This window comes from Brachionichthys hirsutus, unplaced genomic scaffold, assembly GCF_040956055.1.
Source record: "Brachionichthys hirsutus isolate HB-005 unplaced genomic scaffold, CSIRO-AGI_Bhir_v1 contig_723, whole genome shotgun sequence".
Taxonomy (NCBI): domain Eukaryota; kingdom Metazoa; phylum Chordata; class Actinopteri; order Lophiiformes; family Brachionichthyidae; genus Brachionichthys; species Brachionichthys hirsutus.
Window position 1 is genome coordinate 1 of NW_027180336.1, and position 23,504 is coordinate 23,504.

A 23,504-nucleotide genomic window follows, 5' to 3' on the forward strand; every position below is an offset into this window, starting at 1 on the left:
CGGCGGCGGCGGCGGAGGCGGAGGGTTCCAGCATTACCAGCGGGACTCGGAGACGCAGGAGCTGGCGTCAAAGCGCTTAGACATTCAGAACAAGCGCTTCTACCTCGACGTCAAGCAGAATGTCAAAGGCCGGTTCATCAAAATTGCCGAGGTCGGCGCCGGAGGCTCGAAGAGTCGCCTGACCCTGTCGATGTCGGTTGCGGCGGAGTTCCGCGACTACCTCGGGGATTTCATAGAGCACTACGCCCAGCTTGGGCCTAGCTCGCCGGAGCAGATCGCTCAATCTTCCGGCGGGGATGACACCGGGCCTAGACGGGCCTTGAAGAGCGAATTCCTGGTGCGTGAGAACCGAAAATACTACCTCGACTTAAAGGAGAACCAGCGGGGCCGGTTCCTTCGGATACGGCAGACCGTCAACAGAGGCCCCGGCTTCGGCGTTGGAGTAGGAGGCATTCCCGGTGCTGGTTTACAGGCCGGGCAAACCATCGCCCTCCCGGCCCAGGGTCTGATAGAGTTCCGCGACGCCTTGGCTAAATTGATAGACGACTACGGGGGGGATGAAGAGGAGCTGGCCGGAGGCGGCGGGGCCGGAGGTTACGGCGAGCTCCCGGAGGGCACCTCCATCATGGTCGACTCCAAGAGGTTCTTCTTCGACGTGGGATCCAACAAGTACGGCGTTTTCTTACGGGTGAGCGAAGTGAAGCCCAGCTACAGAAACTCCATCACCATCCCCTTCAAGGCTTGGGGCAAGTTCGGCGGCGCGTTCAGCCGCTACGCCGAGGAGATGAAGGAGATCCAGGAGCGGCAGCGGGACAAGATGTACGAGAGGAGAGCCGGGGAGGAGTCCGAGGGGGACGACGGGGACGACGACTGACGGAGAGGCCGGCTGGGCTCGGGAAGAAGAGGCCCACGACGATGATGCGAAGCCTGGCGGCGGACGGGAGGAGGACCGGGGCTGCGTCGAGCACGGCGGAGCGGAGCGGAAGCTAAAAACGCTGAAACGACGGAGTGAAAGAATATTTGACTGAGAAATTACAATCTGGTGAATGTTATAGCTACATAAGAGTGAACAGCAGAAATCAGTTCTTTTATAAGAGCCCCCCCCCCCCCCCCACTGACAAGAATAATAATATTCCACACACACACAAATATATTTATAAATAATCCAACAAATGTACGACCTAGACTAGATTAATATAGTAGACAGAATCCACGGAGTGGGAGTGGGACAGCGGCTGCATCGCATCGTCTGAAGTGACCTGCAACGACTCCCCCCCCCCCCCCCCCCCCCAAACAGACCCGCTGAGCCGCTGCCTCAGCTATTTGGGCGTCCCTTGGCATTGCAGGACATCTCGGCCCAGCGAGGGGCTTTTAATTTGACCTGTGACGAGCACACGACTGAATTTGGATTGGGCGCCTGACCTCCCTCACCCCTCCCTCGTGGGTAACCCCCCCCCCCCCCCCTTAGGTGCTAACCTCCTGCTGCTGCAGCTGAGGTGTCAGTCTGTGGCAACCGGTCTCATGATGCAGGCCTTTGTCTGACCTCTGACCTTTTTAAATCAAAGGGGACGCCACGAGTTCCGGCCTGTAGATCTGGTCGTGATTTTTCAAGTCGAAATCTTAATATTGAGTCGTGGTCTCAAAGCGTTTGTGACCTTTTTGGACTCCAGAGTGCAACATCTGGATCCTTTCATCTTGACCTCCGATCATTAGAGACTGAAGCAGTGTTCAGTCTGATTGTAAGACGAATTTGGTGCTCTTGGAAATAAAACCCACAGTCGGGTGAAACTCGTAAATATATATATACTCGAGATTTACTTACTAAAAAGATCAATTCTAGATAGATTATTTTTCAAGAGATATATTGAAATGCGTCTTAGAAATACGAGACATTTATTAGATACTGCTGCCTGAAGTGGCTTATTTAAAACACTAAACTTGGATGCAACTGTCCGGGGTGATATTTCACGCCTGCTTTTTATCTTTTCCTAACTTTTATTCCTTAGAGGAAATTAAGAGTACAACAAATTGATTACACCAGAGATAATGGCAATTTTGAGAAACGACTTCGTTGAAGTCGCTTCTCAGCGAACACTCGCACTCCAGTTCACTTTACATCGCGTCGAGTTGTCCCCTTGCTTCAGTCCAATATTTAACCACGTTTCGTCATAAACTGGCTCCATCAGTCGCCATACGACACAAACCAAACACCTGCAGTCATGAACATCATGTCTTTAGTGCGTATTTTAAAAGTATGATCGTGTTTTTGCATGCCTGCTGTTCTGCGGAACTGCCTTGTGTTCTTTTCCTTTGCATATTCTGATTGCTGTATGATGGTATTTATCCATTTTTAGAGCGGTTTAAAGTTTTATTTCTTGCAATGAAAAAAGTTTGTTTACTTCAGCGTAATGTAAAAGCCACGAAGTCCTGGTACTTTGGGGAATGTCACTTTCATTGTCCCACTTCCTTCGGTGTGTAAACCTGCTGGATTTTATTTGATCCTCTTCAACACGATGAATGCAGAAAGGCCATCTGGGAAAAAAGAAACCTGGGAGCAATATTTTTTCTTTTCTATTGATATAAATATAACTATATATAATATAACATGAGATTGAACTACATCCTTCTTCCTGTACTGTGTTACGTGAAATGGCAGCTGTTTCAGTCTTGTGTTCTGCTGTAATATTCTACCAAGTTACTTTCAACAAGAAATAAAACGTTTTTGCTCAGGAGAGGTGTGGTCTTCTTATCCTCTGTCATCAGGGTAGTCCCTCGTTCTATTTTCGGTCAATTTCTGAATTCATAAAACATTTTGACTTTGTCTTTTTGGAACTTATTTTTTTAATCCACTGAACACAGACCTAGAAAAAAATGTACTGAATAATTCTCCACGGCTGACAGCATTCTGATAAACTCAAGTGAATATAGTTCAAGCCTTTTTTCACAGCTCTTGAACACGGTTTATTTTTCCATTTACATGGTCGAGAAGTGAAGTTAGATTCAATGGAATTATGCTGGAGCCATTCCCGGCTGAGGCACACCCTGGATAACTCGCCAGTTTATATGCCATTCAATTCACTCGCCAAACATCACAGTCATAAAGCGGTCCGATATTCACTATCAGGCAAAATGTGATCCAGAATGAGGTCAGGAAAAAAATCTTACGTTTTAACATTAAACCTCATCTGTGAGGGTTGCTATGGTAACTTTTGCTGCAGGTTGATTTCTGCTCCTGCACAGCTGCGGAGGCTTTGTTGAACTGAACGAGACGCACCTGTTACACATCTCAGCTAATCAGCTCCTGCCTCTCTGGACAGTTCTCTGCCAGAACATCCTTTCTGTTCTCTCAGTATTTTCAGGCTCTCCCGTTCTATGTGTCGTCCCGTATTCCCTGGTTCTATTTTTAATACCTGAGGAAACAACAAAATGGTTTTGTTTTTTGACACTTTCAATAATATCTCTCTTATGACCTCCACAAAGGAGCTTCTGTTTTTGCTGGACTTTACTAAGACACTGTGGAGTTAGTAGTGGACAGATTTATTGTATCTTCAAAAGCTCTGAATCTAGATCCATAGAGCACAGAAAATCAATGAAAGCTATTAAGATCCTCCAAACATCATAGACTTGAAATTGGTGATTATTTGAACATGTTTTGTCATGGTTCTATATTTACTTAGCGATTCCTGTTTCATTTACTGCTTCACACTTCCTGCATTTGTTCTCCCTCGATTCCAACCATTTCTCGTTGTCACCTGTGTCCATCCCACCTGCCCCAGTCGTCATGTTTACTCTGTGTATTTTAAAGGATGTGTGTGTCCTCTCAGTTGCCAGATTGAAATATTAGTAATTTTGCCCAGTCATTTCCTTGTGTTTCCCCGTGATGTTTTCCTGCTTTTATTTATTCTGTATACTGGATCTTTCTTGCCCTGACTGAAGGAGACAGACATACTGGGCGAAACGACAGACATGAGACACCAGGGGGAGGGAAAGCATAAGAAACACGAGGAAATGATGGAGGAAACTGTCCGTACCCATTAACACCAGTAGTAAACCAGAGTTATGAAAGAACTGCTGTTTATACGCTTTGATGTTCACTCAATATTTATGTCTAGAAACAGCCAACAAAGAAAAATGGTGAAATAGCAAGATATGAACGTTTTCCTAGAACGCAGAACCAAATCCATTCAACCAACGGAAAATAAATAGAAATGTTGGCATTAACCTGACCTGCTCAAGACAAACCTATTAGGATTAACAACTTGAAAGATCGGGAACATCATAAATGGCATGTGGCATCAGAACTACAACAATGCTAAGCATTGACAAGAATTGGAATCTTCCCAGAGTTGATATTTAAAAACAATTTTTGACACTTATTGATGTGGCATGAGGGGGTTTTAGAGAAGCCTCAGTTGATAAACTAATAAATATTTGTTATCTTTCCTACCAGCATGCATTCAATTTGGAAGGAAGTAGGACAATGGCATAACAGGGACGGAGGTGCTGAGTCATTGTGCAAAATAGTTGTTGAGTACATGTTGAACATGTTGAATACCTTACTCTTAGTCTATGCCATGCATATTATATATAATGCAAAGTTCTACATGATACGCATGTATAATGATTAACATTTCTATCAGAATTAGAAATACGTTCATAAACATAACAAGATAGCATCTGCCATCTGCCATGGGGGGAAAACAATGGCACTTAACATTATCTTTCGGAGGCTACATTTCCTGCTTCATCTTGTAATCTAGAATGACACAGCATGGACTTCATGTCACATGATTTAAAAAAACAAATTCAACTCATGCAGTTTGTGTTCACAGCTCACAGCAGGCCAGGCATAGTCGGCATTCTAAATGAAGTTGATTCTGATCGTTCTTTTGATGTAACGCTGTCGTGATCCTGCATCAAATGTGTGTAAGAAACAGCCAATCACGACACAATCTTGATCTCTCTATTCAGGATTCTGAATCTCGTTATCATTAGTTGGTCTATTAAAACAAATTGCGCAACAAATGTTGATGCTGTGTTGAGGCATGTCTTCAAACACCTTTCACTGAATATGAGAAAGAAAGCCTTTTATTATCGTCATTGCTACACAGCAAGCACGCAAGGAAATTACATAGTACTGCCGAGTCCACACTCCAGCCGGAAAAGGAAGCACCCGTAAAAGAGCTGTTAAAACCTGCCTGAGGGAAGGAGTGCAGCGCTTATCAGATTTTAGACTGACATTACCCAATGATTAGTCATGCAACAGCCCCACACACACGCACACAGGTCTATTCACCTTAGATTTACAGATAAGATTTATATCTTATCTCGTCTCATCCTTCATTCACACCTTCCCCATGGCCTGGGGCCATCAATGGCCACATAAGCTGTTCGTCAGTTGCTCACACCTTCATTGTTATCCAGTCATTGCTGTAGTCTTTGTAATTCGGATTCTCTCTGTACCTCTGATAAGTTCATGCTGCTCACCAGCCTGACTTCACGTAGTAATGAATTCATTGCATCACACCCAGCAGAGTCATCAGCCACCACCGTCACCAATATACAGACACCATTGCTATTGCTCAGGACAGAGACCCTTCAGACACAATCTCGCCTGATTCCATCATTTTGTTTGTAACTCCTACGCATTAAAAATGATAGCTGGCACCGAGGACCGGTGGAGGGGGTTATGCAGCATTTTTAACCACAACAGTAATTGTGTAATTTTTGCCAACTTTAATTTAACATAACTTGGGACAATATTTTATTTCATTGTCGACCATCTGAATTAAAATTCTAGGAAGTTGTTTCCGCTCTGGATCTTGAGCAACATATTTTAAAACCTACAAATGATTTTGCTCATATTTTAGATCCCAAAATAAAGAACCAAAAACAACTTGTTTCAGTAGGTTTGGAGCTCCAACTGTAATTTAACAGGTTTAACAAATAATCTCTGTGCCAAATTACTGTATAAGGATTTCAATTAAGTTGACATTCTCGGGATTAAGAACCAGGCAGTATGGTCACACTACTTTACGGTAACTAAACAAATAGACACTTATGCAACAAAAAATAGACACATGATCTGCAGAACTTCAGAGCTGGAATCAGTTGCGGTGGAGAAAAGAAGGAAATATGGAATCCGGAGTGACGTGGGAAATGGTGAAGTCCAGCTGGTGATGATTGGCTGTGGAGCAAACAACACAGGTAAGGTGTCAGAATCAATACTGCTAACATGGTGAATTGGATTAGAGAAGGAGTGGTCGGATGTGAACGGAACAGAATAACCAAACTAAATACACAAGAGAACATAAAAGGAGCTCCATTATAAAACAACAACAACATAATGATGACATACCTCTACTTTTTGTTTTCATCTGTCACCAGGACAGAAGTGTCTTTACTGAGGGAGAAAACGCGAAATCGGTGTTTTTCCTTTACGTACAGGCGGTAATCAGGATTGACCACAGGCCGCAGGCCATAATGTTCACAGTGTCCTTCGTCTTTCTTCTCAAACCAGTAATGATCAGATTTATCACCTGAATCGTTGCAATTGACGTCACTCTCCAACTGTGAACACACAAATTGCACATTTAAAAACGACACTTCTGCTGATGCAATGATAAAAAAATAAAAAACATTATCAGAAGTGTCCTGCTGAGTGAAGCTGTGAAAGATGGCAACATTTATTTACATGTAACAACACAACTCAACAGTCTTGCAAACTGAAAATAGACAAAAAAAAAGGGGCTCAAGAATACAGTGAGCGACAGACATTTACTCACCATGAGCCTTTTTCCGTCCACCTTCAAGGAATAGGAGGCAGATTTATACTCAAAATGTAAAGCCAACTGCTTTGCCTCGTTTCTTGAACGTGTCGTTATTTTCACTGAAGGTGCTGGGGACAGAAGCAAGAAAACAGATCCGTCAATAATCCCAGCGTCATCATTTATAAATACTCACAATCAGAATGATGATTCATTGCCCTACATAATATAAAAACAATTACGACACAACCCATATGCCGTTTAAAACATAACCAATGCAAGAGGTTCCCCTCCCTGGACCTGATATCTAGGTCACAGATGTCCGGTTTTACTAAGGGATCTGGACCACCTCTGAGTGAGCTGGACTCACCCAGGCTCTCGCTGGGGCGGGGGGAGGACAGCTCTCAAGAGTCCTGATCATAAGTACATTTTTATTATTTCTTAGTGGGGGGGTTTTCATTAACATCTAACATCATTGACATCTGAACATCTGCAACCCATCTCCCAATCAGCCTCCACCCTGCATAAACTCTACTCAGCCCTCAGTTCCCTGCCAGATTGTGAACATTCATACTCCTTCCCAGCATTCCTGTCTTTTTATTTCTGGCTGATTATCTGGCTTTTACTCTGCCTGATCTCTGGATTCTGCCTGTTACCCGCCCCTCATCGGATTTGTTTGCCTGTCGGACTGACTGCCTGATTTTGTAAACTCCGCTTGATTAAACACGAACTAGATTCCTAACTGCCAATCGTCCTTGAGCCCCTCTGTCAATGAGGCAACAAATATAACACTTTCAAAAATGACTGATCTGTTATTTTTAAATATTTCTGATCATTAGGAAATAGTTTTACCGATGTTGTTTTCATCTTGACGCTCAACAGCACACAGCTTCAGTTGACCACAGACATCCTGGATTTCCACAAAGTTCCCATCCTTGTCCTTCAGAACAGACATGAACGCGCCGTGTTCTGTTTCAATTCATAACATGAGGGGAAAGAAAAGAAACAGTCCTTTACATCATTTACGTTCAACCTATGGAGACTTCTGAAAGTGTTCAAATGAACTAAAGGCAAAGCATTTTTATTTGTATAGCGCATTTCATACATGGAAGTTGCCCAATGTGCTTTACATAAAACAAATGTTGCAATTTAAAATAAAATAAGAATAAATAAAGTAACAAAAATAGAGAATTAAAGCAAAAACCACAATAATAGTTAGAAAATGAGTACGGTGTAATAAATTAATTAATAAAGTGTTACGTTTCATTGTTTTCAAAGAGTTCACCCATGAGCACATGTAAAAAGGAGGTTTTTCAGGAGGTGATTACAGACCTACGCAAACTACGAATGATTGACTTGATGTGCATTTAGCTGTTTTGGGGTTGATAAGGACCCAAACTCACCATAACAGTGTAGAAATATTGGAAAAGTGAGTTTTTCATAATATGTCCCCTTTAAGTGATTTAGGAAGACAGCTGAACAGGACAGCTCAAGACAGCTGAACAGGACGGTATGGATTCAAAATGCAGAGGCACAGACTGACTGTGTAGATCAATAGAACGGTTTAATCCAAAAAAGGGTTCAGTACACAGAAAACAGTCCACACTGGAAAAGGTATCCAAACCTTTAGCCAAAAGGCAAGGTCAAAAATCAGGGGAAGGTTCAGAACCGAGACTATGGACGGCTATGACGTGAGTAAATAAGGCAGGACCGTGACCGTGAGGTTCACGGACTGGCAGAGGGAGGGATAAGAAGGCAGGGTGACGAAGGGAATGAGGAACAGGTGTGACAATCAGAGCAGGTGTGACAACGAGAGGGAAAGAGGTCAAACACAGAACACAGGAAGTAATGCAACACATAAAGGCAGGGCAAGGAAGCATAAAATAATACTAGAATAAAAACACAAACATGACAGTGCCTGACTCGAGTGAGCAATTCATAATTTTCAGCAGATCAAACGGGACAGACTTCATTCCATTTACGTTCTGCTATCAGCTTTCCCACACTCCACCACAGTGTTCCTCCATGGTGTTTTTGGCATATTAAAGGCCTTCTTTGTTTTAATAGGTGCAACAGCATCCATGATATTTAAGATTTTCAACCTCCATAAACCTCCATAAACTGAGCAGTGGTATTTTCATTTTTTCTATGAGGTTAAACACTCGCTGAAGATGATAAAACATAAAATTAAATCTCACAAAAATGGTAGCAATAAGAACATCATTGTCTATTTAAAGTTAGGCCTATATAATTTTGGTTTATTAGTGGACAATTAGTGAAACATTGTTTATAAAATACCACTGCAAAAGGTAGTAAAAAAAAGTAAAACTTTCAAGAAAGGCAGAGTATCTTATAAAACTATGACAAATAAAGCTGATTAATATTTATTTGTCATAGTTTTATAAGATACTCTGCCTCTCTTGGGGCAAAGGGAGGCTTCTTGAAGGAAGCCTCCCTTTGCAATAAAATGCTGACCAGTGTTATAAAACGATAATAACACACTATGTCGAGGAAAGATGCAGATCTTAAACTCTGCCAAACTGTAAAAGTACTGCATTGAAACACACAAGCATGTTTTTGCAGTGCACATAATTTAAAGGTTTTTCATACATTTTATCCATAAAATCTTAATTTAAGATTTGTGTCATGTTTCCAATAATATTTTTTTACAGTGTAGCAATGCAGGACAATGAAATACCCTTGAACAAATACCTGACACTTGCAGCAAACACAGATTCTGGGAAATCTGATAACTATTTCTGACGCGCTGGACAATTGAAACAGCAGCTCACATTATGGAGATGATGAAATTGCTCCTTACCGTCAGTCATGACTGCTTGTCTGTGTCTCTGCCTGCAGTTGCACAATTTGATCGTTGGACTGTAGCGACGGTAGAAATTTAAACAACAGATCACGCTGTCGGCTGAGGAAGGCGGTCCAAGGCGAGCCTGTGTCACCAACAAAGACCCATTTCCTGTTAGATACTTAAAGGTTTGTTCTGACTTTGACATCTGTAGAACGCTTTTAAGATGTCTGTAATTTACCTTGTTTAGTATATTTATAATACAGGGTACCGATAATTAATTTGAGGGCAGATCATTATTAATTGCAAGTTGTATAGTTCAAATGTTGCCGAATGCAGCACAGAGTGGGCAGCACTGTTTCCTCACAGCAAGAAGGTCCCTGGTTTGATTCCATCTTGGGCTAATTCTGTACTTTGTATGTTCTCCTCGTGGGTTTTCTCTGGGTTCCTCCCGTCTCCAAAAACATTAAATTTATGTGCATTGCGCTAAAAAAAATTGTCATTGTAAATAATTAGGCATAGGTTTGAGTGTGTGCTTTAGTATTGGCTGTCTTCCATGTGGCTCCAAGATGAGTTGGCGTCTCATCCAGGGTGTGCCCTGCCTGTAGACAGCTGGGATAGGCTGTTGTGGATGATTTATGTATGAAGGACTTTCAACGCAAAACAAGCCCGCAAGGGCTTTTTTGAAATGCTCCTCTTAGACCGGATGTTTGACGTTATTTGTACTGTAATACATGCTACTGTGTGACTGTACTTGTACTCTAACATTCTATCTAATAAATATATTCATCATCATCAGGCTCAAGAAACACCAGTGGCCCGCAAGGCGAATAAAGCAGCTGTAGATGCTGCCGGACAGCATCCCTCTTTTTCTGTCTCCAACAGCTCTGTCAGAAACGCGCTAAAAACAGAAGCGGAACTAAATTCATTGCGGGCCTGAACTAAGAGACTGTCTGTGCTTTCTGATCCTCCTGCAGCAGCTAGCAAGTAAGTTACAACATGGAGCTACCCAGCGTCATGACCCGAGAGAACAAATGACATTAAATAAAATACTCCCGCTTGCTGCCTCGTGCTCCTTTGAGAAAAGGTTTCGTAGCTAGTCCAGTGTTATATTGGCTGAGATTATTAAAGCAGTTAGGCTCACACTAAAACATTTTTGCCAGAACATTCCCACCAAAAATAAACAGCCAACAAAATAGCAGCCCTTCTCTCTATTGCTCTGCAAACGATGGGGCGAGCAACGGGCAGATCGTGCACACATCTTGTGAACGTGCCCCCCCGTGTGACGTCACAAACGACAAGTTTCAATACCTGATTACAGAACTACACAGGATTGACTGGATGGTTTAATTTCGCTAGTTGTCGGGTTGGCAACAACCCCAAAACACCAAAATATTACCGTATTGGCCCGAATATAACACGACCCCGGATATAATACGACCCCCTCTTTTTCAAGACTCAAGTTTGAGAAAATACTTTTTGAACACCAATTTCAATTTTTGTACAGAAAATAATTCCAGTACATCTGAAACAAATGATTATAACAATAAATTCGAGAGAAAAAGCATGTTATTTTTCCACATTCAAATCATGCAAAAACGGTCTCACATCTTAATATCTGAACATTTAAATATGTGAACTAAAGTGCAATCACATTTGTAAATGAATGGCTTCTGGTTTTTAAAATGTAAATAAACCAATCTACTGTGATAAAACAACAAAATTGCAATAACTGCATGAACCATCAAAGTGAAGTCTAACTGGGGAGATCGTTATTCTCCAGCGCCTCAGGGGTTAACTTCCAGACCACGCTGGGGACGAAGGCTGAAGCGCAGCAACACAAGATGGACGCCGGCCAGACGTGCTGAATCACTGAAGCTGCTTTATTTTACTTGCACTGTTAAACAAAACTCCGTTTCCTCCTATCGCTCGCATATCTCTGTCAGAGTTCTCTCTGTTGCTGCTCTGCGCGCTCTCTCTCTTTATCTCTCTCACACACTCGCTTGCTCCGGCGGGACACGCCCCAGCTAGACGCGCGCACACACACACACACACACACATCCACACAGACACATCTCACCACATATGAATAAGGAAAAACATCGCAATAAAATAATGATAGGCGTTCGCTTTGGCCTGGCGAGTTCAGTTCACCATTCGTTGTAACAATATCTGGCGCCATCTAGCGTTCAGAATGGGTATAATGTCTAGACCCCGAATATAACACGACCCGACTTTTTCAGCCTAATTTCAATGCAAAAAACATCGTGTTATATTCGGGCCAATACGGTAGTAGAAACTGGGCAAAAGTTATTTTTTTTCATGTTCCCTTTAAATTCTAAGCAATGATAAGTGTTTTTCAGTTTTTTTCATGTTTTGGAATTTCTCCTCGTCCAAAATGACTGATATTAACTCATCCATTGTTTATCGGACTGGGCGGCGGCATGAATTCCAGATTCTTCTGACTGCATACTTGAGATAACCTCCTACTCAAACAGCATCGACTTCACTGTAGTATGGCGACTTATATTGCAAATAAATGTGATCAATTGTTTTGTTAATGAGACATAAAATGCAATAAATCTAATATACACTACCGTTCAATAGTTTGGGGTCACTTAGAAATGTCCTTATTTTTTGAAAGAAAAGCACTGTTTCTTTCCAATGCTAACTTTAAACTAATCAGAAATACACTCTATAGATCGCTAATGTGGTAAATGACTACTTTAGCTGCAGGTGTCTGGTTATTGGTGTATCGAGGCCCATTTGCAGCAACCATCACTCCAGTGTTCTGATGGTACAATGTGTTTGCTCGTTGCATCACAATTCTAATGGATGATTAGAAAAACCCTGTGCAATCATGTTAGCACAGCTGAAAACAGTTTAGCTGATTAGAGGAGCTATGAATCTGACCCAGCTTCCTTTGTCTGGCTGAACCAAGACTTTTGAACGGTCATGTATCTTATCTGAAATTTAACATTACTCCAGAGAAAAGCGTGCCATTACTATGCTTTTTGGTATCGTCAGTTTTGCTTCAACCGGATCACTTTCGGGTGTTATGTACAGACGTGCCCAAAAACAAACAAACTGTCATTCAAACAGTTTCAGCAGCAGGACAGCGAGAAATCGACAGTTTGGTAAAAATGCACATTGCGCTGATTTTCAGTAGCTATCACAATTAGGGTTAGGATAAAAAAAAAATAGGGCAGGTGAGTCCACATGGACATTTATTTTACTATGTACAGTACTGTAATACATAAATTCAATGGCATGCATTAAATGTGTGGCACAGGTAACTGGGGGAAACAACCAACTTTAAAAACTGTCCTATCATTGCAAGAATGAAACACCTGTTCTAAGGGTGTGTTTAAGGTTGGGTGACATACAGTATGGCAATACCAAGTATGAATATACATTCTGCTTTCAGGTCCTCTCCACACGAAAAGCAGCAAATTCTGATCGTCTGAATTTTGTCTCAGCAACAAATTGAAGGGGATAAAGAAAGCACTTAAAGCCGAAGGTCGTCATCGCCGACGAGCTGCACGAACACCTTGTCTTTCAGTGCTTCGTTCTCCCTGTAGACATACAGGTACGGGGGCGAGCTGTCAGCGGATGGACTGGTTTCCACACCCTTCTGTTCCTCATCCTCCTTGGAAATCAGGTCATCGTAAGAGGACACACAGAGATCATGGTCCTGGAGAGACGCAGGGTATCGGAGCGAGGCCGTCTCAATTCGCACTGAACGTCTCACTGGAGTGAAGAAGCGAATCTCCTTGCCGTAGACCCGTGCCGGTTCACTCTGTTGACCTGGAGGGCCACTGAGAGAATATAAATAAAAACAAGATGGGAAACATTTTGGAGAAAGGCCTGTGTAAAGTAATGGAGGGGCTAAAAAAAAGAAAAGAGATTATTGTTAAAAAGGAGATTTGGGATTGGGCCTTAACTGTCAGGTGTGTTTACATGGACACATTTAATCGGATTAAAAACCTGATCGGAATAAAAATGCTTCATGTACACACCCAAATCGGATTAGTCTGAAGTCTGACCCAATCAAGGTCAATCCGTTCAAGATTCTATTCCGATCGAGAGGGGTGGTTTATACCGATTGATGATCCGATCAGGGAGCATGAAAACACTTATTCCGATGTTTCGGTAAAAGCCGTCCTTACTGTGAGCGAGAGTGAGCGAGAGACATGGCGGGCGTACGACAGAACTGGTAAATATCTGAGGCAAACATGTTGCCGGAGACATTAAAGGAGGAAATTAACAGCGCAAACGGGGAAAACGCGCGAAATAACGTTCCAAGCAGAAAAGCGCGGAGCGGTGTTTTGTTTACAGCGGAAGTCGCTGCGGCTTCTTCTTCTACTATTTCCGGTATATTTGGTATAAATTGCGCATGTCAAAATATTTTTTTCCGATCGAAAGTGTGATGCATGAACACGCAAGTCCTAATCGGATCAATATTTTTAGGGCCCATGAACACAGTGCATCCGATCATAATTTCACTCCGAACTCTGATCGGATTAGAGACATTTTGTCCATGTAAACGCAGCCGGTGTGAGCTAGCAGTCGCCGTTAGCTCCTGTGATCAATTGTGGGACTTACCGTTTAATTATCATTCAAGTTACTGAATGTCTATGAAAGATATTACTGATTCAAGCTGCAAGATGGAAACCTTTAATTGAGCGTGATGCAGGCATCGATCGATCGTCGTCAGATCGTTTGAGTCGATTGCACCGCGGTCACAGTGAAACGTACCCGGGGGTCGCTGTGATCTTGTACTTGACTACAGATGAGACGCCTTTCTCCCCACAGATGAGGGTTCGGGCTGGTTTAGGAGTCATCATTGGGTCGTTCGTCCTATCGGGAGTACTTTCTCCTGCTGGGATCTGGTCCTCCTCCGTCTCACTTTTGTCTGATTCTAAAAAAAACCCCATCAAATATGTCATTAAGATAAATCTAAAAACGTGATCGTTTTAAGAATGAGCTATTTATTTACCGGTAGATTTTTACCAACAAGCTGTAAGCGCGTCATTGACACCGTCGTCAGCACACGGTCTCTTATTCACACCTCCGGCTGACACAGAGCAACACTAGCATTTCTCTGGAGTCATATTTGTCCTCACTGGGATAATGTATTAAAATGGAAAACAACCTTTACCGTTTACAGGACCGTGATAGTCAGTCCCAAACACTGTGTGGTGTAAAACAGAATGTACGTTCACTACAATACAAGCACTTCATACGTTCTAAAAGAATAAAACAACCACCTTGGATCTCGTCCCTTTTCTTAAGAATCTCAAACACCACAGTCCGCAGCTCGTCCACCGGCTGAAACACAACAGGAAGGCAGAGGTTTTGAAGTTTTAAACAATTCGAAGCGCGAGAGGAGGATTTTAGTGGTAAGGCTGCAAATCTCATCCAACTGATGACAGAAGCATGAAAGAAATAGCAGACTTTCTGAAAGGCAAACCACGAGTTATGCACGGTACATGTTAAAACACACAAAAAAAGGAATTCTTTGTTCATCTGATCACTTTTAAAGTGGAATGCACACAACTCTGAAAATGAATCTCAGCGACTTAAAGAGGAAGATTCTTGGTTATAAAGACGGGATGCAATTTCATACGAAATGAGATTTCCTGTCTGCCGATAAACGACAAACCACAGAGCTGTGATTGCACCATTCAGACGTCATACAAAGGTCAAAGTTTAAAAATCATAACTGGTTACTGTACGAGATTATTGCAGAATAACTACTATGATCTCTTATCATGATAATGCAGTTTTATATGTTCATGACTAAATAATGAAAAGACGAGTAAGCACGGCTGCGAGGGAAGCCAAGTTACCTGCTTCTCCAGGTAACTTGGGCAGTTTGGGATTTATCTAGACCAAAGCCGCTGACAGATAATGGAGTGACGATCAGGTGGAGTAAAGCAGCAACCGAACACACAGAGGCGATATCCAGCAAGCACATACGATGGAAACAATGCTGGATTTACAGCATTGGCCTTTTTATTGTCTCATTTTATGAACACAGAAATGCACAAATGCAGTTAGACACATGCCTTTTGGTGAGCATGGGGTATTATTTAACAACCTGCTCATTTGTGAAACAGCAGTCGTGGGTGTCTCACCTCCAACACGACACTCACAGCCTCTTCAAACAAGGGCAGAACATCCAGGTTGCCCTCCAGCTCCATCAGGCGGGCCCGGCAGATCCAGTATTTGACAAACTTCTGAGACACCGCCGGCAGCCGTGACAGAATAACCTTCACTTGATCTGGAGTGCAACCCTGTTGGGGTGAGATGTCAGTAGGATTCAGCCAAAGTGCTTTTCATCCAGTAAAGTCAATGTTTAATTCCCATTCCTCCAGCTGTTAAGCACAGCACATTTATTTACTTATCTCTACAAACGTGTCTATCTGAAAAGCAAAGCCACGTCGCAGTGATTTGCATTACTTCTAGTGAATGTCATCGAAGGACAAATTAGTTCTTGTCGAGTGGAAATTCAGTCTCGAGTACAGATTCCATCAAACAATGTCCAGCGAGACAAATCCAGGAGGACGTTAAATAAGTCCAGCAAAGCAGAAGAAGAACTGACACTCCTCAAGGTACCTCTCGAAGCAGTTTGATGCAATCAGCCAGGGACCGGTCGACTGCACCAATGAGGGAATTGGCCTCGTCTTCCTCCTTCATGGTAGCCCAGAAAGGCTGGCACGTGGCCAACGTGCGCCTGACCAGAGGCTTAACCGGCATTGGAGGACGCTTGTAGGAAATGCCCTTGGTTTCCCTCCATTCCTTCAGTTTTGTCCTTGATGCCAAATAATAGAACGGAAGGTATGGTAGTTAACAAACAAATAAAAGAAACGAGGGGAGAGGAAATGGAAAGACAAGGGTCCAGGGACAACTTGAGTTACCTCGAACATCTAAACGGGACTTCTAAAGCTCCAAAAGCTCAAATCCAGGAACTATTATTGCCAAGGCAACCACTTGGTTGCATAATCAAATCAGGAATATGGTGAAATATCTGATACTTCAGATAATAAACCAAACTAAACCTAGTATTTGACTGGTGTACATCTAAGCGAGCAAATAAATCTAATATTTGAATTATCACTTAAATTGAAAGGGAGCTTTGCTTGGGAGTCATTTAGTACCTCAGAATCGGAGTCATTGCAGCTCATCCTGCGAGACTCTAAAGCGTGGACGAGTGTTTGGGTCCCGCATCAGGGTACTCACTGCTGGTACTTGTGCAGTTTTACTTACATTCGCTCCTCCTGGGCAGCAGTCACGCCCTTCCCTTTGGCCTGTGGAATCGTCCCGGCTTGGATCTTGGCCGTCTTCGTGTCCGTACGGCTGACGGCCCTGGAAGGTCGCGGCGCTGTCTGTGGGGCGTTAGCTGAGCTGAGTTCTCTCCTCCTGCCCGTCTCTGTCCACGTTTTGATTTGGCGCCCCGGTTCAACCACAGCACTGACTGCTCTAGAGCTACACCTGCCCACTGGGCCAGCTTTCTGCTTTGCGGACTCATCTGTGGGGAGTCCGGTCGATTTATTCGTTTTTGACATCCCCACTCGTCCCTCTGGTTTATTGGATGCTGCTGTGAACTGGGATTTGGACGTTGTCCTCAGTCCGATTGCTACTTGCCTCTTACAAGGTACCGGTACCTGAGAAGGTTGACCCATAAGAGGTTTAGAATTCCACTTGGCCTGATTTTTTATTCCAGCCGTCGCAGTCTGTTTGCCAGCGTCAGTTAGAGCAGTGACGGGGAACGCTTTCCTCTGAGCCAGGGTGGAGACAGAGACCGTGCGTGAAGTGCTGGGTCGCCCCTTGTTAGCAGCAGAACTAGCGGTATCAGCTCCCGCGGTAGAAGGGCGTGCTTGTCTTTGAACGCTTCTCGGCTGGATAACTGCCGGAACGAGTCCCGTTTTAGTTCTGATAAGAGGCCCGATCCGTATCCGGTCACCGTCCGGCTTCCGTGAACTCGACAACGCAGCATTTGAATTACTGCTGAATCTGAAAGCTGCCTTCGTCCCAGCAGCGCTCGCTGCATGTGAAGATGTTCTGCCTGACGACCGTGCTCCTGGCTTTCCCGGGTTTTTCACATGGCCGATCGGGTTCAGGCTGGGTTTGGAGGGCACAACGGCGGAACCTTTTTTGAGGGCAGGATTGCCACCACGTTGTGGCTGCGCTCGCCCCGTCGTTTCAGATTGACGATTGCTCTTCTGTCGTCCGGTTGGGATGCTGCTTTTATCCGTCGCGTTGCTACTGGCAGCAAACACTCTACCGGCCGGGCGTGCTGCGGATCGGGCAGCCTGAGCGGGAGCCTTCAGGCTGGATCTCTCAGCTGGAGCCTCGTTCTCTTTTTCTGCAAGAACCTGTGAAAACAATGCGTCTCTGCTTTGTTTGATACTTATATGTGACCAATTCAATCTAGATGAGGTCACCAACCAGAAGGATTACACGCCGATGTGTTGTTGTGATTAGTAATGTTTAAAAATGTGGAGTTTTGTTCCCCTCCCTTCGCCTACGGCCTACGCCCACCTTCAGTGCAGAGGTCACCGGCTCCTTATCCCGGCATTCCTCACGAACGCACGGCCTGTAGCGCAGAAACATCGGGTTCATTCATCCGAGATTTAAAAGCGGCAGCCGTTTACACTCATTATTGAGCATTTCTTTTCTTACTTCGGGGTGGGAAGTTTCAGCCTTCCTTTCGCTGCCAGATATTCCACCAGCTTCTGTTTACGTAACTCTGTAATGAAACGTTACAGGAGAATTCACCGCAGCTCCCATTAAAGCCTTTATAGTCCACTCAACCAAGGGTTGGGGTTAGCAAAGATGCAGAATAGTAGGCTAACGTTAAGCATATTCAATTTAGCGTAACGCGATATTGCTAACGCTAGCTACTTTACCCAGCTATTATGCTATTTAAAGAGCTGACTAACCTCTCCTGGAAAGTATCGATACGCTCTCTGCTTCTTCCATGTTTGTGGTAATTCTATTTCAGCATCCAATCTCGATTTTATTGGGTGCTGTAAAATAGACGTTTTATAGCCTTGTAACTGCTGCTAGTTTATGCTATGCTAAGCTACGCTATAACCGCTCCGTAGCAACTGAGGTCCTGCGGGTTTGAAATCGCCGGGAGGTAACGCCCCCTCGTTTGTGATTGGGTGATTTGAAAAAGAAAAGAAAAGACACAACGCGCATGCGCGAAGCCCCGCACGGATCTGGGATCGGTCGAGACTGTAAACAAACACTGTAAACAAACAGCAGCAGTGTATGTGGTATTAATGCTACAACGCCGCATGTCCCGGTCACTGCAGCTTGTGTTCAAGATTATCAAAGTAACTTCCTCATGGAAAAACCTTTTTAGATCCACGCATACAAGTAAAAGCGTTGCTGTTGCTCTGTCTGAAAGTTACAGACTTCTTTGAATGTTCTATGTGCAAAATGGTTCGAATGAAGAACGGACCATGTCAGAGTTATCTGAGGACTTTTTGCAGCTTAACTACAAATACTGATCACGCAATTTGACGTTTTGAATGTAAATTCTCATTCTTAAACTAACAAATAATGAAAAGAATGTAATGAATCAAATTGTACATTTTTGTATAAAGCATACTGTATATATAATATATATTCTGTATTGTAAATGTACGGTTGTCAATTAATTTCTGTCAAACCCTGGAACCAGTTCAAAAAAATGTTGGTTCAAAATTTAAGATTACTATCTTTTGAATTTGGTCAGATTTTATGACTGCTGCTTTAACGTTGTTTACACTGTAGTACTGGCCAGATCCCAAGTGAGCATACAAAACTCAAACCCAACTACTATGTAATATTTCTTTATTAAATAGTCACTGCACATCATTTAAATAATTGATATTCAGAAGAATTTAAATATGTTGAAATGGAGCACACATATAATAAATATTAAATAAAAGCATTAACATTGAGCCTTCCTCATTCAGCGCTATAAATACACATGGCTCACAAACAGCACAGTGCTGACACCTATTGGTGATACATAGCTATGTCAATACTCTGGGCATTTCGCTCTGTACTTTGTACATACAGTAAATAAATCTGCTAAAACACTTTTGCCAGTCTCTCCAGGAGACACTGGAAGTACATTTTGAGATGCTGATTTTCTGACATGCATCTAATCTTGCATCTTGTTCTGAACCCAAAGACAAAGTCACGCTTCATCAACACGTCCACATTCCGTTTTTTTAGTGTCTTTCACAATGCATGGATGTTGAAGGTTCGGTAGCGTTCGGCATCATCCTGACACATTTCCACTGAGTTGTTGTCATCCACTGCAGTGCTGATGTACCAGTTGTTGAAGGGGACAGAGACGAGGGTGCTGACGTTCAGACCGGTGTCCTGTTTGTAGAAGAGGAATCTCACCAAGTCGCTGTCCGAACTGATTGTTGACAAGGTTTCTTTGTCATCCACTGACTGAAGTGTGGAAGAAGAAAAAAACGATTGTCAGAGTGATTGACTTGACGAAATAATGAGCTCATGTCAAATGTGAATGGATCTTTAATTTGAAATGTATGTATAAGGAACCTAAAGTAATATTTGTCTCAAATCACAATAAGCCTTTAATATCCATATCACATTTGCAATCTGCAATCTCATTGCTAGATGCCATTTAACCGCACAATCCGAACTTTAAAATTACTCCAAGTGAATGCCATTAATGTGAGCTTCATAGTGCGAGGAACGACGTTTACCTCCAGATGCAAAGTCGGCTCATCGCCCTGCTTGTGGCAGGACAGGTAGAGATTTGTGTCCTTGATGCCCAGAGCCACAGTCCTGGCGCCAGCAGAGGGTGCAGTGTGTACATACGTCGACATGTTCAAGTGAACTGAGGTGAGGACAGAGAATGCAAGATCATGTTAAAGACAGTAGCCAGAGAGCATCAGCCAGCAAATGCTGGGTTCTCTGGCTCTCACTAATGACCTCTCAACTCACGCATATGAGCTCCAATCAAGCAGGTGTGATGTTGAAATTATTATTATTCTTCTGGTTTTTTTGTTTAATGATCCCCCCCCCCCCCCCCAGAAATATCACTTTTGACCAGTTTTCTGGAAAATATCAAGTCCACATTTTGAAGAGAGCTAAAACAACCTGTCAACCCTAAATGAAATCATCCGGACACTAAATGATTCTAAGCGTCCTGCTGCAATCACCTTTGCGGTTGTTGGTGCCCTCCTGCAGCAGCACGGCGTGGAGCTCCATACTGTCTGGGACGTGAACCAAACTCCTCTTTTCGGTGTCGGTCACGCTGTATCGGCCCTCTTCTGTCCTACTGTATTCAACATTTGGAGTTGAAAAGCACTCAAACATGATTCGCTCTGAGGAAAGAAGAAACAGTTGATTAGTTGTGTTGCTTGCAATTATGCCCCCCCTTCCCACTGAGAAGCAGCAGGAACAGCAATAAACTAAGCAGATACATTATTAATCAGAACTATCAGCCCCATTGCAGATGTAGATTCTTGTTACTGTTTTAAGCTCTTAGGTTGTCAAAACATAAAAACCTTTAGAAAGATAATTCAAAGATGTTAAAATCAATAAAAATAGTAATGTGGGTAACACACACTGCTGTTAAATGGAGTTATATATGTGTGGTTACCTTCTACTAAATCCTCCATGATCATGTTGAGCAGGTTTTCATCTCTGAACTCGGTGCTGAGCAGCGACTCCTCCGTGCTGTCCTTGAACCTCTCCATGGCGATGATGAGGTTGACCACACGCTTCATCGTCAGTGGATGATGGGTAAACTCCAAATCCACTCCGAAGGGCATTTTTCTCATCTCGCTCACGTTGCACTTCATCTCGGATTCCATTTTTTATTTGTATTTTTCTGAATTGAGAAAGAAATGCAAAAATAAAAATACAATCTTTTTCCAGGGTTGCTGAATCACAAACCATTTAGCGAAATATAGTCCTATTTCTTAAGCATCGTTTTTAAAGTGGGTTTATTCACATTTCTTTATATTTCATGCCTTCGGTGTAATTATTGCCAGTTTTACTCAGTATTTCGATATCCAAAATATATCTCAGGCTAATCTAAAATAAGAATTTACATTAACAGTGAATTGTCTGAAAAATAAAATAACTTCCTCAATTTAGACAGTTTCCCTCTGACGGCAACAGAATGTCCTGTACCGGTATTTAATCTCCATCCACAGTGAGTGTAACTAGCTAATGTACTCCAACACAGACAAATAAATCAATAAATCAATATAAAACCACTCCAGAAACAATAAATAAATAAATGACAAGTTAGGTTAATTCACCTGTGAAGATCAGTGGAGTGAAAGTGGCCTCTGTGTTCTTGGTCGATTAGATCCCAGCGCTTCTCTTGTCTGTGTCCGTCTGTGCTGAGCTGCAGACTTTTATACACACACGCAGCCACTGAGGGAATTTTCTCCAGAGACAGGAAGTGGGTTGGTCTCACAGTAATCTACCAGGATGACGAAATCCTGTACTGACTCGACACGCCGACTGATTCTGACAAACAATTAGATGGGTTGAGTTTGATAATATGTTTCTACAAGAATGAGAAGTTATCTGGAATAGTGACATATTCTTCAAAATAGTTGTACATAGAAAGATGGTGAAAAAATTCTGTCTTTCAATAGCAACAACAAAAATAACAACGAACAGACAGACAATAGTTGCATCATTGCTCCGAGGGCACAGGTGCCAAATGACCCCGGAACAAACAAGACCTTTTATCTGGATATGCTGTAACATCTTACCTTTTGTAGGTATTATGATATTAATTTGAATGCCTGGATTTTCCTTATCACTGTTAAATATTGGTGGCAGTGCCATAAATGTTGCCTTCCTCCAAGTATCCATTTAAACCTCTCAGATCAAGGAACTGATGTGGCTTTAGATTCAGCGTTGCACGGAGGGAGACCACGGCCTGTCTATGCCTGGATATGTTTATTTTAATGGTCAAAATAATAATAATAATGATCGCGGATAATGTTGTGGTCCGGATTTTCTCATTTACTTATAATGGAGGCTTTTTCAATAATTCAATAATAATCACACTGATAAAGGGATCTGATATGTACGATCATGCAACATGTCTGCTGAAAAAAACTCACATCTTTCCAAACGTCCTGAGGAGTGTTGTGGGGCTTTTTAATGTTAAAATGAAATTTAGCCTTGGTAAACTTTTGTTGTTCAATCTTATATGACGGTGGGTTATCTGACATTTCTACACTTCCTTTTAGCGAAGTTAAAAAGTTTTATTTTTAAGTCTGTTTTCCATATTTGAATTGAAAGAATAAAAAAGAAAAAAATATAATTGGAAACACAAAATAAATATTCTCGACTTTAATTTGCCTTTCTTTCAGTATCCAACTCAAGCCTCCCCCAAATTTCAGTCTCACTCACCCAAACAATAGTGAACTAAAATGTTATTGTATTTGTCCTTCCAGTTGAGAATAGAACATACCAAGGTGTTTCTGGCTTCCGATCGCTCCACTGTCTACCTGCTGTAAAATGATAAATGCACTGCACTGCGCTTTCTATACATTCGCTGTGCCCCAAGAGCTTTACAACTAAGCCTCACATTCACCCGTTCATTCACACGCCAGTGGGCGACTGCTGCCAGGCCCACTGAGAGCAACTTGTCTTGCCCAAGAACACTTTGACATGTGGATGGTCAGAGCCGGGATTTGAACTGCTGACCTACTGATCAATGGATGACCCACAGCCACCCCAGCATTAGCTGAATATAATGCTGATGTCAGTGCTATTAAAGGATTCATTACACTGAAAGGCAGCTGCAGCTGCAGAACTGGTCTGGTGAGTAAAATTCCCAGTGATGCAAGAGAAGATCAGATGTATTAACATTTCAACCCACTTCCTACATGCACTTATTTCACTTCCTCTGCCTGAAC

The 23,504-nt window shown here is 42.7% G+C and overlaps 3 protein-coding genes across 3 annotated transcripts; 1 reads left to right on the forward strand and 2 right to left on the reverse strand.

Moving 5' to 3' along the window:
* Positions 1-4: 4 nt before the first annotated feature.
* LOC137913613 (transcriptional regulator protein Pur-beta-like) lies at positions 5-1,257 on the forward strand (the record flags this gene model as incomplete). Its single annotated transcript, XM_068757256.1, has 2 exons — positions 5-442; positions 473-1,257. Coding segments are annotated over 2 exons (840 nt in total), but the record flags the coding sequence as incomplete, so codon positions are not given.
* Positions 1,258-13,078: 11,821 nt separating this feature from the next.
* Positions 13,079-18,558, reverse strand: LOC137913596 (cytoskeleton-associated protein 2-like). The gene is made up of 9 exons (XM_068757239.1): positions 18,519-18,558; positions 18,259-18,325; positions 18,118-18,172; positions 16,843-17,951; positions 16,192-16,387; positions 15,711-15,869; positions 14,841-14,901; positions 14,329-14,491; positions 13,079-13,388 (listed from the first exon to the last, which is right to left on the reverse strand). The coding sequence occupies exons 1-9, from the start codon at positions 18,556-18,558 to the stop codon at positions 13,079-13,081; spliced, it is 2,160 nt and encodes a 719-aa protein (XP_068613340.1).
* Positions 18,559-19,490: 932 nt separating this feature from the next.
* On the reverse strand, positions 19,491-21,949 carry LOC137913614 (interleukin-1 beta-like). Its single transcript, XM_068757257.1, has 5 exons — positions 21,882-21,949; positions 21,215-21,445; positions 20,772-20,936; positions 20,313-20,446; positions 19,491-20,034 (listed from the first exon to the last, which is right to left on the reverse strand). The coding sequence occupies exons 2-5, from the start codon at positions 21,426-21,428 to the stop codon at positions 19,816-19,818; spliced, it is 732 nt and encodes a 243-aa protein (XP_068613358.1). The 5' UTR covers positions 21,429-21,445; positions 21,882-21,949; the 3' UTR covers positions 19,491-19,815.
* Positions 21,950-23,504: the final 1,555 nt, after the last annotated feature.